The 16,254-nt window shown below is 42.0% G+C and overlaps 1 protein-coding gene across 2 annotated transcripts; it reads right to left on the bottom strand.

The window, feature by feature from the left end:
• Positions 1-1,202: 1,202 nt before the first annotated feature.
• On the bottom strand, positions 1,203-16,144 carry LOC139209500 (protein bicaudal D homolog 2). 2 transcript variants are annotated; one of them, XM_070839233.1, is made up of 10 exons: positions 15,990-16,144; positions 14,522-14,854; positions 12,190-12,402; positions 11,822-11,974; positions 9,898-10,389; positions 7,372-8,256; positions 6,573-6,752; positions 4,819-4,970; positions 3,228-3,588; positions 1,203-2,084 (listed from the first exon to the last, which is right to left on the bottom strand). In XM_070839233.1, exons 2-10 carry the CDS (start codon positions 14,771-14,773, stop codon positions 2,079-2,081), a joined length of 2,694 nt encoding a protein of 897 aa, XP_070695334.1. In that variant the 5' UTR covers positions 14,774-14,854; positions 15,990-16,144; the 3' UTR covers positions 1,203-2,078. The 2 variants fall into 2 exon arrangements, with proteins under 2 accessions (XP_070695334.1, XP_070695335.1); XM_070839234.1 differs by lacking the exon at positions 3,228-3,588.
• Positions 16,145-16,254: the final 110 nt, after the last annotated feature.

Consider the following 16,254-nt stretch of genomic DNA (forward strand, 5'->3'; position numbering starts at 1 on the left):
GATGCATGCTGGCTAAAAAGTGAAAATATTTTAACCAAAATGAGATATCACTTAATTCAGTGCTAAAACTGCTCAGTGAGTTTCCTCAAAAGACATACCTTCAAAAACATCACAACTACAGTGTTGAATAGTAGCTTCTATTTAGAAAATGTGTTGTAGTCTAAAAACAGACAAGGTCAAAACCAAGGCACTAAAAACAAAACAACAAAAACCAATCAGCAGGATGTGGCCTCGTCTACTTAACCACAAGACAGTTGAGCGTTAAGAAATTGATGTCAACATTTTCTTGCATTCAGCTCTGTTTTTTTAAACAACGGTTTCCAGATGTGGTCTAAAAGATCATGATTGGACTTATGGGGTCAGTTCCATTTGAATTTAAACTGCATTCAATGAGACAGCTGTTGTAGTGCCAATGTTAACATATGTGTTGCTCTTCTTAAATAACAACCCTGGCAACAAACTACTCTATAAGCCACCCATGGTAGGTTATCAGTAGGTACGCTTTTTTTCCCCTCTGTGTATGTTTTTCTGCTATCCAGGGCCCCTTTTTGTGGACCTCTGACTAGAAAGCAATGCCATGTTGGAGTTACGTCTGGGTTTGAAATATTTTGTTATCAAAAAATGAGTTATTCTTTGTTTTAGGTCATAATGTGCTACTAAATTATAAAATTATGAGACAATATTAGTTTTCAATTTTTCTACAAACAGCAGCCTGCTAGCATTATTAGCATTCCTAATTGAAAACAATGGATGCTGTAGCCACAGGAGAAGAAATCTAGTTCGCTGAGGGGGTAACACTAGCTCACTACAACATGCTTACTTTGGTAGCACACAGAAACATGGTGACATTAAATGATGACATACAAAACATGAATATTGTTGCTTAGCCATTCAAAGGAGGAAGAAAAGCAGATGCTGGATGGAAGCTGTTATTATGACTATGTAATCAAGAGAAATGAGCATGGCCAAACATGTCCGTCTTAGTTTTAAAACCAAGCCACTTGTATTCTTGAGTGGTGTGAGACAGTGTCTAATAAACTCCACAGCAACAAGCAGCGCCGTCAATTGATGCAATTCTTGCATTTGTGCCACTTAGCACCCAAAGATGACGCCCAAAAGCTGCTTATTGTGAGAGATGATAAATGGCTGCAGCCATCCACTGTTAAATGAAAGTTAAGGTAAGTTTCAAAACCCACCCTGATCCTAAACAGCAGGAAGTATACAGGCACTGTCCTGACTTGGTCTGCATAGTTAGCAAAGTAAGAGGCGCATTAAAGATCTCCCAAATCATGTACTGTATCTGATTACTCTGGGTTTGACCTGAGGTGGTGAATTTATGGCTGCTCTACTTACTGGCCTCTAGTTAAAGGGTGAGAGTGACAGGCAAAATCCAAACAGCCAGACGCCACAGGATAGAAAAGGGCATGTAACTGAACCACCAGTCACAGGGAGCAACTTAAAAACAAGGGGAAGCTCTTCACATGTACGATAGCATTTCTGTTAGTAAGGCTGCATTGTTCTATAAAAACAACTACCTGGGAGAGCTACACTAAAAGACGCCAGACAGGCCCAACTAGGATGCCAGACCAAAGGCAAGAGTGGAAAGACGCACAGCCTTAAAACAGATCGTAGCCTTCAATCGAAGTCTGAAGACAGTAAATACTGTACATGAGAAGTCAGTCGTTCTGGAATAAATACTGTCAACGGTTCAACACAACACACAGCCTTGAAAAAGACCAGATGGAAGCTGGATCCACTTGGGAAAAGACACGGTCAATGACTTCACAGAGGAATGAGCACATTTGTCTCTTCATCCTTCTCCAGGCTGCATGCAGGTTTTCTCTGCTCCAAGCAGAGAAAACCAAAGGGGGCAGGATGAGAGAGTTTTTGAATTGATTTTTTTTTTTTTTTTTTTGTTACTTTTTTTAAATCCATGGTTCTGGTGGGTAGAGTGGTGAATGTCGCATCATATCTGGGATGGACAGGATGTCTTGAGTCAGGAAAGGAGGGAGCCAGGAGTCAACATGAAGACAGGTCCTTATGGAGAAAAGGGGGTTTGGAGTAATGGAAGGAGTGTTTCAGCGCTACAGAGACAGGGTGAGACAGAGACAAGAAACATATTTAGTTCAACTAAAAAAAATTTTTAAAAAAATTGAGAAAGGTGAGGGCAATTACCAAGGATAAATAGCTCAAAACAACATATATAGGATCAGCAGATTAGGGGCAAATCAGTTAAGGTGAGATGTATAAAAGCAAGTCATTCAAACCCCAATAAGCTTTAGTTCCCAACAAAATCTGTGCAAAAGCAATCATGACTGTTCCAAATATTAAGGATTTCTTACTCAATATTTTATATCATAAAGTATGACTTTTTTCATCTTCATAACATAAAATATACAAGTACCGTGTAGATATAGACAATGTAGTTTAGTATAGAGCATAAAGTTAACTCATCGCCTGCGAGATGATTTCGAGTGTGAGCTGCGGGCCCTTGCAGGTGTGCCCTGAGCTTTATTACCAGAGCTCTTACTCACACTGATGTGCGATTCGTCAGTGATTCTACTCGTGGAGGTGGATAATCTATGCCTGGACTCTCTACAGATCCCACTCATCCTAGTCTTACCAGGTGGATTGTGAAGAGAGAGAGACGGAGTTGTCGGGGCCCCTGAATATTTAGTGTTTAACTGAGACGAGGCTGTGTCTGACTGAAACGTGTTACGGCATGCAGCTGCTGGTTGCGCAGAATTGGCTCTGTGACCCGACTGTTTTCTTCTAACAGAAGTATCTACGTTTGGTTTTAGATCAGGCTTTTGTTTACTTTCAGCCCATGCTTCAGATGTGTTAGGATACACACACACAGGTTTAGAAGAGGTTAGATTTTCTATGGATGAAGAAAACAAAGACGCCTTTGGCCTTGTGGAGGAGGCAGGTACAACGCGAGTTGTAATAAAGGTGTCCTGACGTGCAGGGACTGAAGCTCTTCGTCCTGCCACACCTTTTCTTGAATCACTGACTTGTGCTTGCATTTTGACCGTTAACTCGCTGTTCACAGAACTGGTGGAGCCTTTACGTGATGAGGAGTAGCCAGGACTCAACTCTAAGTTAAAAACATCACTGACACTACGACTTCTAATGAAGGTGGCGTCTCGTGGGAGACCCTTTCCTCTGCGGGACTGGCTGCTGTTCTGGGTGGGGTTGTCAGGACAAAGGGAGAGAGGGGTTCTTACAGGGCTCGTGTGCAGGCTTCGGGTTAGACTTCGCAGGTGGTGCGTGGCCATGGAAGGAACGCTGCTGCCGAGAACTGGGCTGGCCCGTGGACTGCTCCTCAGTGGGGTGCGTGCAGGACTGCTTCGGGGGCTCCGTGCAGCCCGGCCTGACTTGGTGGCCAGCTCTTTGGCTCGAGAGCGGCGGGGGCTGCTGTTCAGGCTGTGAGGGGACAGAGGGGCCTCCAGATCCTCCAAGCGCTGAGTAAGAGCCAGTTTCTGCTGTATGGCCATACGCAGCAGGGAATTCAGTGTCTTCTTCTCATCCTCGGCTGCTGCGAGCTGCCTCTGCATCTCATCCAGCTGGGTGACATACTGGTCACACCTGAGAGATGCACACACAATGAAAAAAATGCAACATGCACAAGCAGGAAAGAACAAATTAAAGCACAACACACATGCAAAACATGACTTATAGTGTGGCAAACACCAGCTTTCAGTTGCAGCTGTGACCAAACACTACAAATGCAACTAAAGATTATTTTAATTATTGATTAATCTAGCAGTTACTATGATTGAGGAATCACTTGTTAAATCACTTGTTTGTCTAGCAAACACCCAGTAAGTGATGTCTTCACACTGGTTATGTTTTTTAGATCACAAAATTAGTGAATTTATAGTGATATGAAACAGAAAAACTGCAAACCCTCAATGTTTGAGAGGCTGGTGCCAAAAAATCAGACTTATTAAATAACAGCTATATGAGCAATTAATTACTTTTATGTTGATCAACTACTCATAATGCTGAGAGAAAGAAAAGTGGGGTGCATGTGAGTCATCATTCACCATAGAAATGCTTTCACTCCAGTTATCCACAAGATGGCAGCATAAAACTCAATAATAAACAAGAGGATCCTTAAAGCTGTAATCTTTAGCCTGTTGCAACAGACAGTAGTAGACCTTGACCACTGTCTGTTCTCCAATCCTTCTTAAGGATAATCAAATGCCAGCTCATAACTGTCTGGGGGCCTAGACAGGTAATGCGTGTCCTTGGAGCTTCTCTAGCAAGTAATAACAAATAATAATGGAGAGATTTCTGCTGTTTATTACAAAAACAGAAAAAAGTCAAGGAAAAGAAAAAATTAGTTCACCAATTAATCAACCCAATACAAAACAGTCAAACAAATATCCATGCCAAGAGATCCTAAGAAGAGGTTAGTGATTAGTGAGTGTTGTTGAGTTGTTTGTAAGCTCAACCCTTGACAGCACTTTCTCATCCTATCTAAAGTCCCACCCATCTCCCGCAGACATGAGGCTTCTTCTTCCCTAAGGTGACCTGGCTTGATGGGACAAATCTGTCCTTGCCTCCTCCCCCGTCGGCACAGGGCAGAGCATGTGGTTCATAATCTTCACGTGAACCAGTGGATTGTCTACAGGCGTAATAAGCATGGTAAGCTTATTACATGACTGGTAGCAAAAGCTGTACCACAACAAGAGCACCATTACTAAGCATGAAGAACACTAGCAAAGAGGCAAAGACCAGACAGTCACAACTACTTAGCACGTTGCAGTTAGATAAAACGCTTTTTTCTTATATACAAAAAGGAAATCTTACCGACTGGCAAACATGACTCGAAGTGATGAGAAGGTGGCGGCGTCCTCCTTCAAAGCTTTGAGCTCGTTTCGCAGTTTCATCATGGTCTCTGACACCATGCTCTTCTCCGTCTCATACTTGGTTTTCAAATTAGACAAGGCCAACTCTGCAGTCTGCATTGACAAAGAGAAAAGGACGATTGCACCATCATATGCTACTGTAGCACGATCACTCTCTTGTCAAAGCCGGGTTTTAAAATGCACATTATCACCCAAGGTTTGTATAGAACTGACAAAATATGTTCGTAAGACCAGACACCATAATACCCACAAATTCTAGGGAGACCCTTGCCCCAGTTTGTGCCCCTCACGTGTCAGCATATACTCAGGTCACAAAACTAACTATCAGTTTCTCTAAAAGACAATTAGCCTGCAATGTTTCAATGTTTTGAGAAACACAGGGGACACCATCCAACGTGTTGTATATTTTAAGTGGTTCTGTTTGTTCTAGATTTTAGTACCAAATACCTCAGATGGAACAAAAAAGAAAATCAATAATTGGCATCATTAGTGTCCTTTTATTCCTATTCCATGTGACTACAACATGTCCTCTGTTAAAGAGCATTTTGCATCACAGCTAGGAAGGTCAATGGAAAAAAAAACATTGCTTTGAGAACTACGAAAACAGTCTGGTGTCTCTCTGTCAAGGACTCGTGGTGTCCCAGACTAAGAATAGTCAAATCTGATTCATCAACTCTTGCCTATCGTAGGCCAATTGTGTTTTCAATAAACCATTTTCTCATTAATCCATATTCTCATTTGCTTCAATTATTCCTGCAAAAGACGAAAGCGCGAAAACACTCAATTACAATGCATCCATAACACTTGTTTGCCTGTTCCAAATGCATTTCACATTTGATTGAAAAAAAGTGAGATGAGGGGAGGGGGGAGTCTCTGTTTACATCAATGATGCTTGGTGCTCAAATGCAGTTAAAGTCGATGGGCAGTGTTACCCAGATGTCAAATTTTCAATGGTAAGGTGCCGATCAGACTAACAATACTAGTTCGTTGCTGCTGTTTACATTCCTTCCAATGCTAATTTTATTTAAGTTCTGCAATACAGAATTATTTTTTGGGTATTTACCTATATATGCATATAAATAACTGTATATTGTTTTATTTTATCTTCATCTATTCTAAATGTAAAGCATGAGGTGGCTGCAACTTACATTTCATTGTGCAACCCTGTGTTCTAAAATGACAAATGGATGGCCTTGATACCTTGATAGAAATCAGACTTGAGAAGGTAAACCACTGTATGAGAGCACAGCCCAGCCAAAGAGATTGACGTGAGTGTTTATGTGTGTGCGCAAAGGGGAGAATGACAGCTCAGGGAATGACAGAAGCAGGTCACGCAGTGATTGAGGCGCAGAAAAGGGGAGGGGAGAGAGAGTTCAACCCTCTGAGGCATCACACTGTTCTCAAGGTGCAGCACCATGTGAGCCTAAGGGGCTGTCTGGACATCACAGTGATGATACCGGTCCACTACACTACTTATATTAAGATTGTGTATGGTGAACGTTAGCTCTCTTACCTTATCAGGATAATCAATTTAACATTAAAATGCTGGAATTAGTCAAGTCTTTATCCAGAGTAGGTAAAAATAAATATTAAAATTATAATAACACTACCCTGTTACTAGACTAAACGGTTTTAAAGAAGTGCAAAGACATCAAAAGGGAACATGTAGTGTGTCCAGTGCTTGCTGTGACCTACCTGTTTGTTAGCCTTGAGGACAGTCCTGAGGGTTGCAATCTGCTCTCTCTTGGTGCTGAGAAGGGACTTGAGTTTTAGTACTTCTTCCAAGAGGCTTTCAGCATCCCGCTCTGACTCTCCGCTGCTGCTCAACCCTGAGTAAGGCATGGCGCCCCTCTGACGACAGAGATCCACTGCCACCTGAGAGAACACAAAAACACATGTTCAGAAAAGGCAGTTGAATGTGCTGCTGGCAGAGTAAAACTTTTAAACTTTAAGCATAGGAAAAACTCTCCCTTAAAATATTGGAGTGTTTCTTTTTAATATGCAGTACATCCAAACATGACATCATCAGTGATGGCCAAAACAAAACAATCTGTTTGAAATGTTTAAAATGAATCTCAGATTTCTTAACAATATCATTATGCAACTGTCAAATGAATCTTCAGGAATGAAGACTAAGTATATGTGTTTCAAGCTATGCGTTTCACTACATGAAAACAACTTTTGGAAGCCGCAACTCAGCTTTGGGCCCAGATAATCCAATTCATTCAAACCCTAACACACGTGTCATCAAGGTCCACACCAGGTGTTGGATTTGAACAGACACAGGAGGTACTCAGCTACATTTAATAGTCTGAGCTGAGCATTAGCTTCAGCAAGGAGGAAAGCCTTTACCATGAAAAAAAAACAAACGCCTGGCTATCAGTGGTTGAGCCACAAGAAGTCTGAGTTCATCATTAAGTACGAGCAGAGTGGCACTCTGTACTACTCTAAAGCACACCTGACATAATGTATGTGATAAGCAGTGCTGTCTTACCCGGAGGTGTTTGATCTGGCAACGGATGACTGCTACCAAGTTGCGGACGTTGGAAGGGTCTCTGAAATCCAAGGTGGGGGATCCAGGGCAATTAGGAGAGTCTCCAGCACTGGCTCCAGCACTGTCCACCTCCCCCATGAACTGCAGTGCTGCAGCTTTGGAGATGAACATCTCATTGGCCCGTTGTTTCTTCTGGGGGTTGTGCTGGGGATGGACAAAATGGGATCTTCGTGCACCAGCTCCTCCACTACCTGCCCTGGCACCATCGCGGTAATAGTCCAGAGTGACTCGTTTGGGTGTCAGATTGTTGCACACGCAGATGTGGTGATAGAGATTGGACAGCTCCTCCGAGAAGGCCAGCAGCTCTTCCTGGGCGACACTCAAATGCCCTTCTGAATCAATTGCCACTTTCCGTGTGGCTCCAATCTCCTTCTCCAGCTCACTGATGCGCTCCTGGTCCTGCTTGCTGGACTTGATGCATTGACGGATCTTGTCAGCCAGCTCCTGGGCCTCTGCCCTCCAACGATCCTTCTCCTGCTTGTATCGCTGCTCCAGGTTGTTATAACGAGTTCCCGCCTGAGACAATTCATCTCGCAGCTTCAGAAGCTCTTCGCTGGCTGAACGCATGCGCGCCTCCAGCACCTCCTTGCTTTTGGTGTCCACCTCATAGTCAAAATCTGCATTGTCACCATCTGCATTCTCCGTCTCATCATCTCCCCTGTCATCTGACTCCTGGTTATGCTGCTGGCTGCTCTGCACAGCTTCCAGCTGTTGGGTGAGGGATCCAACCTTGTCCTCTTGTTGACTGAGTGCCTGCTTGGACATCACTAGCTGCATCTGCAGTTCCTCCACCTTGCTAACCAGACTGGACTTCTCTCGTTCTGCCTGGGTACACACAAAATATGAAAATCTTGTCAAGTATGATAATACATATTAAACTTGCTGATTAAATTTGATAAATATAAAAGAAACTTTGCAATGGTGTTGTCCTTAATAGAACACAATTTCCGTTTTAAGCCAGACGGACAGCTAATACTGATTGTTAATTATTTCCCATAAAACAAAAGATCAGTTTCTCTGAAACGAAAATTTCTCCCCCAACCACCTTAAGCCCTTATGCATTTTTAATGTACAACAGTTGCTGACCTCATTCAGCTAACCCAACCCACGATTTAAGTGCATCATGAATAATGAATTTCCTTCAGTCAGTGGGGGTGACGGTTCAAGACATCCCCAATTTTCACAAGTATTCTTTATTTGTGAAGCAGAGCTTTATCAGGTGGGAGCTGACTAAAATGGTTGGTGAAGGAGAGGATGTAACATGGTGCCAGGTGGTTGTATTAATGTACAAAGGCTCACTCCTTCAGTAGTGTGCAGCGGATGTGGTCTAAAGCAGGAAGCAGCTGACACACAAAACAGCCTATGACAACTAAATGACAACCTCACCCTTCAGCTTAACAAAAGGTTGCACTCTTAAGTTAGCCATTTAAATATAAATAGAGCTCTGTGAATTACAAAATAATTCAAATGCACACTGTGTTCCCTGCTAATGAATGTATAGTGTTGGAATTAAATACAGGCACTTAATTAATAACTCAATAAAAGTAAATGCTACTCATTGGAAAAATATGTTTGAAAGATTTCAACCTCTTCATTTGGGGTAAATTAGTCATAAAAAGGATGGCCGTCCCAAAACTATTTAACTTGTTAAATATGCTGTAGATTCCAATGTTATCACAACCTTTTATAAAATGGGAAAAAAAGAATGGCCTTGGCGTGCAACTCTGCAAACACCAAAAGACAAGGGAGGTTTCAATCTGCAAAATATTCAGCTCATTGGGCATTCATTATGCACACATTTCTGAAGACAGTCTTCTTAAACCATCAGTACTGAGCAGCAACCCGTCACATCCAGCTAGCACAGGCTTTCATCAATGATTAAGTTAAGTGTGTAATATCCAGAAGAAGTAACAAACTACACTAAGATTGACAAAGTAGGCGATCTTTGTAATGATTAAGGGTTTCAACCATTTGCAGATACTGATTCCAGCTCAGTGTCCCCAAAACAAAAACCTTGTTTGAAGGGTGGGGGGGCTAAACCAGTTAACTAAACAGGAAAAAAAAGTCATAATCATAATTCTATATGGTCATCCATCTAACAAATATTTTAACAAATGAAATGTAGTTATACTAACGCATGTGAATCCACTTGCTGTTGTAAGTTATTATATTATTATATTATTTTCATTTCTTCTTGCTTTTTGAAATTGTTTATATAATTATCAACAATACTAAGAAGATTCTCACATTTGCACATGACATCCCATTATAGAACAAACAAGCAGGTAGCCATGAAATTTGCCAAGCAATTCAAGCTAACAAGGGAACAAATCCATTTTGAATTTTGCTGACCTGTAAGCAAAGCAAAATTATTTTGTGGCACTTTTTTTCTTTTCTTTGTTGTACGACCATAACTAAACATATTAACATATCTAAAATAAAGGCACACATATTTCCATTGCCTACCTGCAGGAGTTGCTGTTTTAGTTTTTGACTGTCTGAAAAGTGTAGCTCACTCAGCAGGTCCGAAACCAGCCCAGAGGCGGGAGCACGCAGGAACACGTCACTGTTGCGTGGAGTGGAGTAGCGCTGGATGAGGCCATTACTTTTGGAGCCCCCCAAGTGAGGAGCAGACCCAGGACCATTATTAAAGCCACTGTCCTGGTCCTCTCCCTCACCCTCACCCTCTCTCTCATGGCCCTCCTCCTGGCTGTCATCCAGCTGCTCTAAGTGGAGCTCCAGGTTCCCCACAGAATCAAAGGGGTTAAGGCTCCGGGCAGAGAGTTCCCGCCGCAGACTGTTCTTCTGCTCCCTCTCCTCCTTCAGGGCTTCCAGGGCCTCATCCAACTGCCTCTCTGCTATCTCCCTCAGCCTCGCCGCCTCCTCCATCTGACCTCGCAGCTCCTCCTGCTCCTCGTTCTTCTGGGTCAGCTCCAACTTAATCGATTCAAACTCAACCTGAAAAGTAAAAAGAAGATTTGCATTACATACAGAAAAATAGAAAGTCCTATTAAAACAACCTTCTGATTATGCCTAACATTATAGCCCCAATGTGCTAATACTCATCACCGCATTCAGCACTGTAGTGTTACAGTCATACGCACACAGAGATGTCTTAGGCAGACAAATGTTCACCCACTTTGCTCACTTCTTCTTCATTATACATACATTTTTACATACTTTAACAATAGATGTGCATTGTTTTTTTTTTTTATAAAGTCAACACATTTCATATAAAACAACAAAAAAGGATTTCTGACATCAGAGACTGTAGAGGCCACGGTAGTTTTTTTAATCTAAGAGTCAACTAACAGCTCATGCACATACTAACAAGCCTCTGTTGCATTTAGAACTAGTCATGGACAGTTTGTCTTGGCAGAGCTGCAACATACACAGGAGGTACATCTGCACTCAAAAGCATTTGTCTCACACCCTCAGGAATCCAAACAATGACACTTCCACATAACTACATAATATATCAACGCACAAGAATACTGAGCATCCTGCAACATGCGGAGCACAACATTTTAAGCACAGAGTATGTTAACTATGAGATGTTAACTATAAGGAATTATAACTATAGGAAATGTCGAAGGCATTTGTAAAATAATTATATTCAGGAAGTGTTCTTAGCTTGCATTTTTAGTGCTTTTTCAATGTTGTAACGACACAAAATTACAGTAAAACAGAAACGGTAGATGAAGCTTGCAGTATACCATTATTCTGAATTCATGTTAACTTTCATGATTTCAGGGTAAGGAGAAAAAAAAATCCCAGCCAATTAGAATCTCTGGGGTAGGCCATTTCAAACTAGTTTAATCCCTTCTCCTGTCATTTTGAGATAACATCATCATCATATAAATTGGCAAAAAGCCTTTACTGTAGATCTGAAATACCAGCGTTATGTGTTTCACCTAGCAATGGGAATTTAGTGACAAAGAAAACAAGCAAATAAATGAATAAAACCAAGAAAAGAATTGCTGTCCTCGGGTGTGGGAGGTGTTTATTTTGTAGACATAACAGCATGAATCACCCAGCAACTGGCCTGTCCACTTTCTTAAACAGTGGTGAATTTGTAACTCAGTTGAGAGGTTATGTCAACAAACATGTGAGGCGGATTAGAAGTTTGTTGGGCGTGAAGCAGTTTTTGCTCTCAAGCAGGAAAGCTATATGCAAAGAAGTGCACTACAATAATGTCAATATGATAGTGCTGAAACCCACTGACACGTAATCCAGAAACACAAATAGTATAAAAACTCAGGAAAATAAGTAGAAAAACTAAATAGTAAAATAAAATATTTATTCTATATCCATCCATCCCTTTACAAACACGACCAGTGGGAACAACGTGGATGTATTTGGTAATGTTATAGTTTGAGTGTTTACTGACCTGGTTTTCCTTGAGTACGGACACCTGCTTTTGCAGAGATATGTTCTCTTCTTCTAGCTCGCCATTGTCCTGCAACTGGCGCAGCTCACGCACTTTATATTCCTTAATCTCATCCCTCAGATGACCCTTTTCTGCCTCCAGACACTCACACTCCTGTAGAATACAATCCATAGTCAAATCAGTGCAAAGCACAAAATTCAAACTTCTCATTTGCCATTTTTATGTTGTACATCATTCATTTTATTTTGGGAATGAGACTATACAGCTAAAATATGCTCCAGAGGCCCATTGTATGTATCATAACAAGACAGGCCTGATAGCATACAGTATATTGCTAGTATGGAGGTGTACTGAGTGAATTGCCACACCTTCTTTAGCTGGGTTGAGCACCCCCCCAGTCTATCGATCTCTGCATGGGCATTACCCAGAGCAAGGCGTGCTTGCTTGAGCTCTGCCTGGACTTCCTCTATGCGGGTTGTCATGGCAGCCTCCTTAGTGGCAGTCTCCTGCAGCAGGTTCTCCTCCCGGCACTCTCCATCAGCTGCTGCACGCTTCTGGCTGCTCACAGAATCTGCAAATGCCTTTACAAAAAACCAAAGGGGTTAAGGAAAGGGCAAGACTGGCGGTACCTAGCAGGCTACAACATGGTGCACATTGGAACTACATTCACAGTACTGAAAGACAAATGCATTCACGCTGTACTATTCATATGAAGGCAAGAAATGTAGACATCTTCAACAAAGGAAGGGGAATGGGACTTCACTGACAACTATCACCTTAAACCTAGTGACAGCGAGGAAACAGCTGTTACGGTTTGTTAGACACGTCAGTCTGTACCAGCAGCCTCTACACTATTTCATACTGCGTTTCTATCGAGCCACAGTCATAAAATGGGCCTAATACATTACACTTGAATTAACACGGTCAGTAATAGGTATTTATTCACAGATTGCTATAAACAAGAATGTAACATATTTCGCATCACTGACTGTTAATGAGAGAAAGTGTCAAATAAGGTGTTAAATAAAATGAACATGCTATTAAACACGCTCAGCTGAACACTGATGTGGGGTTATATAATGATGCTAATTCCCAACACGAGTCCACTCTGCTTTGTTAAAACCCTGCCAAAGCCTAAATAGGTAAACAGCCAAGAAATTAGGTTCATGCAGATTATAAAAAATAGCTGAAATTCCGTACCACTATGTCCCTTAAGACATAAAGAGCTTTGCTTGATACGTGGTTATAAAACATCAGGTTGAACAAATTTTAGTGTTATTCTGACACATATTTATTGTTAAATAGCCAACTGCTTGCAGGATTTTAAACATTTTTGTGTCTCGATTTAAACAGGTGGGTGGGACAATTGCAAAACCAAAAATCTGGCCACATGCTAGGACTGAATTGTATAGCATTAAAAAGTGTTAAATAACCTGTTCCAGGCAATACTAAATATATTTAAAGCAAATCTGGTAGATTTGTGTCAAAGTTTAAAAAGGAAACGATACAACAGCTCACACACACATCAGTGTGTTATGTGTAACATATGTTACAATTTATATACACCATATGTTGCAATTTCAATACATCTCTGAAAGGGATGGATTACACGATAATCTCAGCATTGACACACTGGTCTAATCTTTTTATCTTGACTATCCGGCGCCAACCTAATTTTAATCCGTAATGCTCTAAAGTTAAGTATCAAAATCAGTTTAAGATAAACAGAGAAAATGTGATAAGTTAAAAGCACTGGAAATGCTGACTAATTGGCTGTGGAGGTTGTCCTAATAACTAATGGGTCTTCTCCCTCCGATGCAATCAGCATCAGATGACACTGACTCAGCACGAGATCACAAGCATCTTCACTGAAAGTTTAATATAAGATCACAGCTGTAAAATAACTGTTATTGTTGTAGCAGAAGGACAGTAACCAAAAAGCACTGACAGAAAGCAGAGAGCAATCAAATTCAAGTCATGTAAAAAAGACAACCATCTCATCTTGATGGACCTCCTCGGTACATTGCAAGGCAGCTCCTTGGCTGTTAAATTAAAATGAGCAGCACTGACAGAGCTTTAGTAAAATGTTAGCCTTATAAATTCAGAATGCATTTACAATTCGCCAATAGTGATGTGTGAAAGCAGATAACTCTACAAAACAATGTTTGTACAATGGGAATGCAGGTGAGATAATAAAAAGGCCTGATATTACTGCTCTGTTGAGTCTTGTTTATGACATCCTGCAATAATGCAACAGTATATTACATTTGCTTGCATATTCCTCATACATTAAAAGATCACAACCATTTGTGTGTTTATTCCTACTGTAATCTTCTTTCCGTACAGAGGGAAAAAGTGACATTCAAGATCACTGCATGAAAATCCACTATACATGATGGACCAGACAAAACTGAAAGCTATCAACATCAGAGATGCATCTTATGGAAATTCATTCACTCACTGTGAAATTTGTATTTAGCAAATGTTAACACAGCACATCATCACACCAAATCCAGTCTGATGTAAAGACAAGCATGGGTATTTCTAAAAGGCAAAATAATGTTAAGAGTACTGTGCAAAAGAATGTGTAAAACTACAGTCACAAGGCAGTCGTATGACAATGGAAAATAACACTTGGAATGTGAGGGGAAGGACTATAACGCTGTCTAAATATAACTAGACAGCCTAAGGTGCTCCTACCTCTTTGAGTTGCTGTAGCTCCGTTTTGAGGGTCTCATGTTCCTCTTCCAGCTGCCTGTGTTTCATCTTGAGCGCAGCACTTTCCTCCAGCACCACCAGGCCATAGCGGGCTGCCTGTAGCTTCTCCTCTGTGGCCTCCTGAAGCTCCAGAGTCAGCCGCATCACCTCAGCCTTCATGTCTTGGCCCCCCATCTCTGCCTCCTCTTCTCCCTCCACTGCCTGACCTGCTGGGTCTGCGTCTGCCTCCAGCATCCTTGCCTGGCCTCCCACTCGTCTGCCAATGTTCTACTGGGACACCTGCCTCCTTCACGCTTCCACTCTCATTACTCCACACTACAAAGGGAAAACACAAAGATGGGGGTTATGTAAACTACTTAGAACAATAGCCATGATGGCAAGGGGATTTTGTATAAATCATATTGTGACACCAATTGAGCAAACTTGACCACTTGAAAAGCAATTTTACTTTCATCTCAAAAGGCCAAATGGCCACACAAATAACTGATGCAGTTTGCTAATAAATATTACTCACGAATACAAGTTAGCCATGTCAACTCAGATTATATTATCAGTTATAGCAAATAATCTATGCCTATAGCCAACACATTGTTGCCATTCACCCCTTTAAATAGGCAATTAGTCCATGGTATTTACAGATTGCAACTGATGATTCCTCAGCTCAATGCAGTTACCAGGCTGCGACTATGAAACTGGGATTTAAGGCCGGCCTGTAACGTTACACATCACTGACCAGCGTTATTGCTATTCAGCATCTGCAACGCTACAGCTCTTCACAATGAGTTGACAGCTACGGCTAATGTTAGCTGCGCAGTTGGTTGAAGTCCCCACGGGTCCTCCACAAAGTAGCCCTGGAGACGGTATGGATCAATGTTACTTTGACCATCCGTACTGACTGGGTGGGGCGGACATCCCCCATGTCCTCGTGTCCTCTTCTTTGACCGAAGATGGAAACACAAGCCGCCGGTTGTCCGGTGCCAAATGATGTAACGTTAACATTATCCCGTGAGCATCTGTCTCTCCTGGCACACAAACTAATTCTACATAGCATCAACTGAGAGTAAATTGAAGGAGGCACTCACGATGAATACTATGGCAGCCAAATGCTCTAGTTTGCAAAGTAAACTGGTATCCTAGTGGGTGAAAATATTCTGACAAGGATACCGAATCTGAGACGACACCGGGCTGGGAACCGGACACTGCTAGCAAGAGTAGTTTTAGCCTAATGTAGACGGCAAATGATACCACGATGCTAAACTACCATCGCCGATTTGAATAATTCAGCTAACTAGCTTCTTATCTTTGTAATTAGCAACATTTTCACAAGCTTAGCGGAGTGCACCACATCGACTACGCGACCCACGGGGTTGTTCTCCTGCGATAACGTCAGTGGGATCCTGTCAGAGAAGCTAATTAGCTACGGCTAGATAGCCTCCATTAGCGTACTCACCCTCTGGTTATTTCAAAGACGGGGCTCGGCAGCCTCAAGCAGACGTTTAACGTGTGCTTCTTCCGGAAAGTGTCAGCAGCAACGGTTGCTACTCAGGATAGTAGCCGGGGGTACCAGCCCGGGTTACTGCCGCTGGACAGCCGCTTCCCTTCCTTCCTACCGGTTCTCTCGTTTCACTGTGAGCTCTGGTGTCAAAAGCGCGCCGAAAACGTGAAAGCACTATTACTCCCTCTAGCTAGGCAACGGCGCAATGCAATTACTCCGA

The sequence above is a fragment of the Pempheris klunzingeri genome, chromosome 11 (assembly GCF_042242105.1).
Source record: "Pempheris klunzingeri isolate RE-2024b chromosome 11, fPemKlu1.hap1, whole genome shotgun sequence".
In the NCBI taxonomy this organism is placed as follows: Eukaryota; Metazoa; Chordata; class Actinopteri; order Acropomatiformes; family Pempheridae; genus Pempheris; species Pempheris klunzingeri.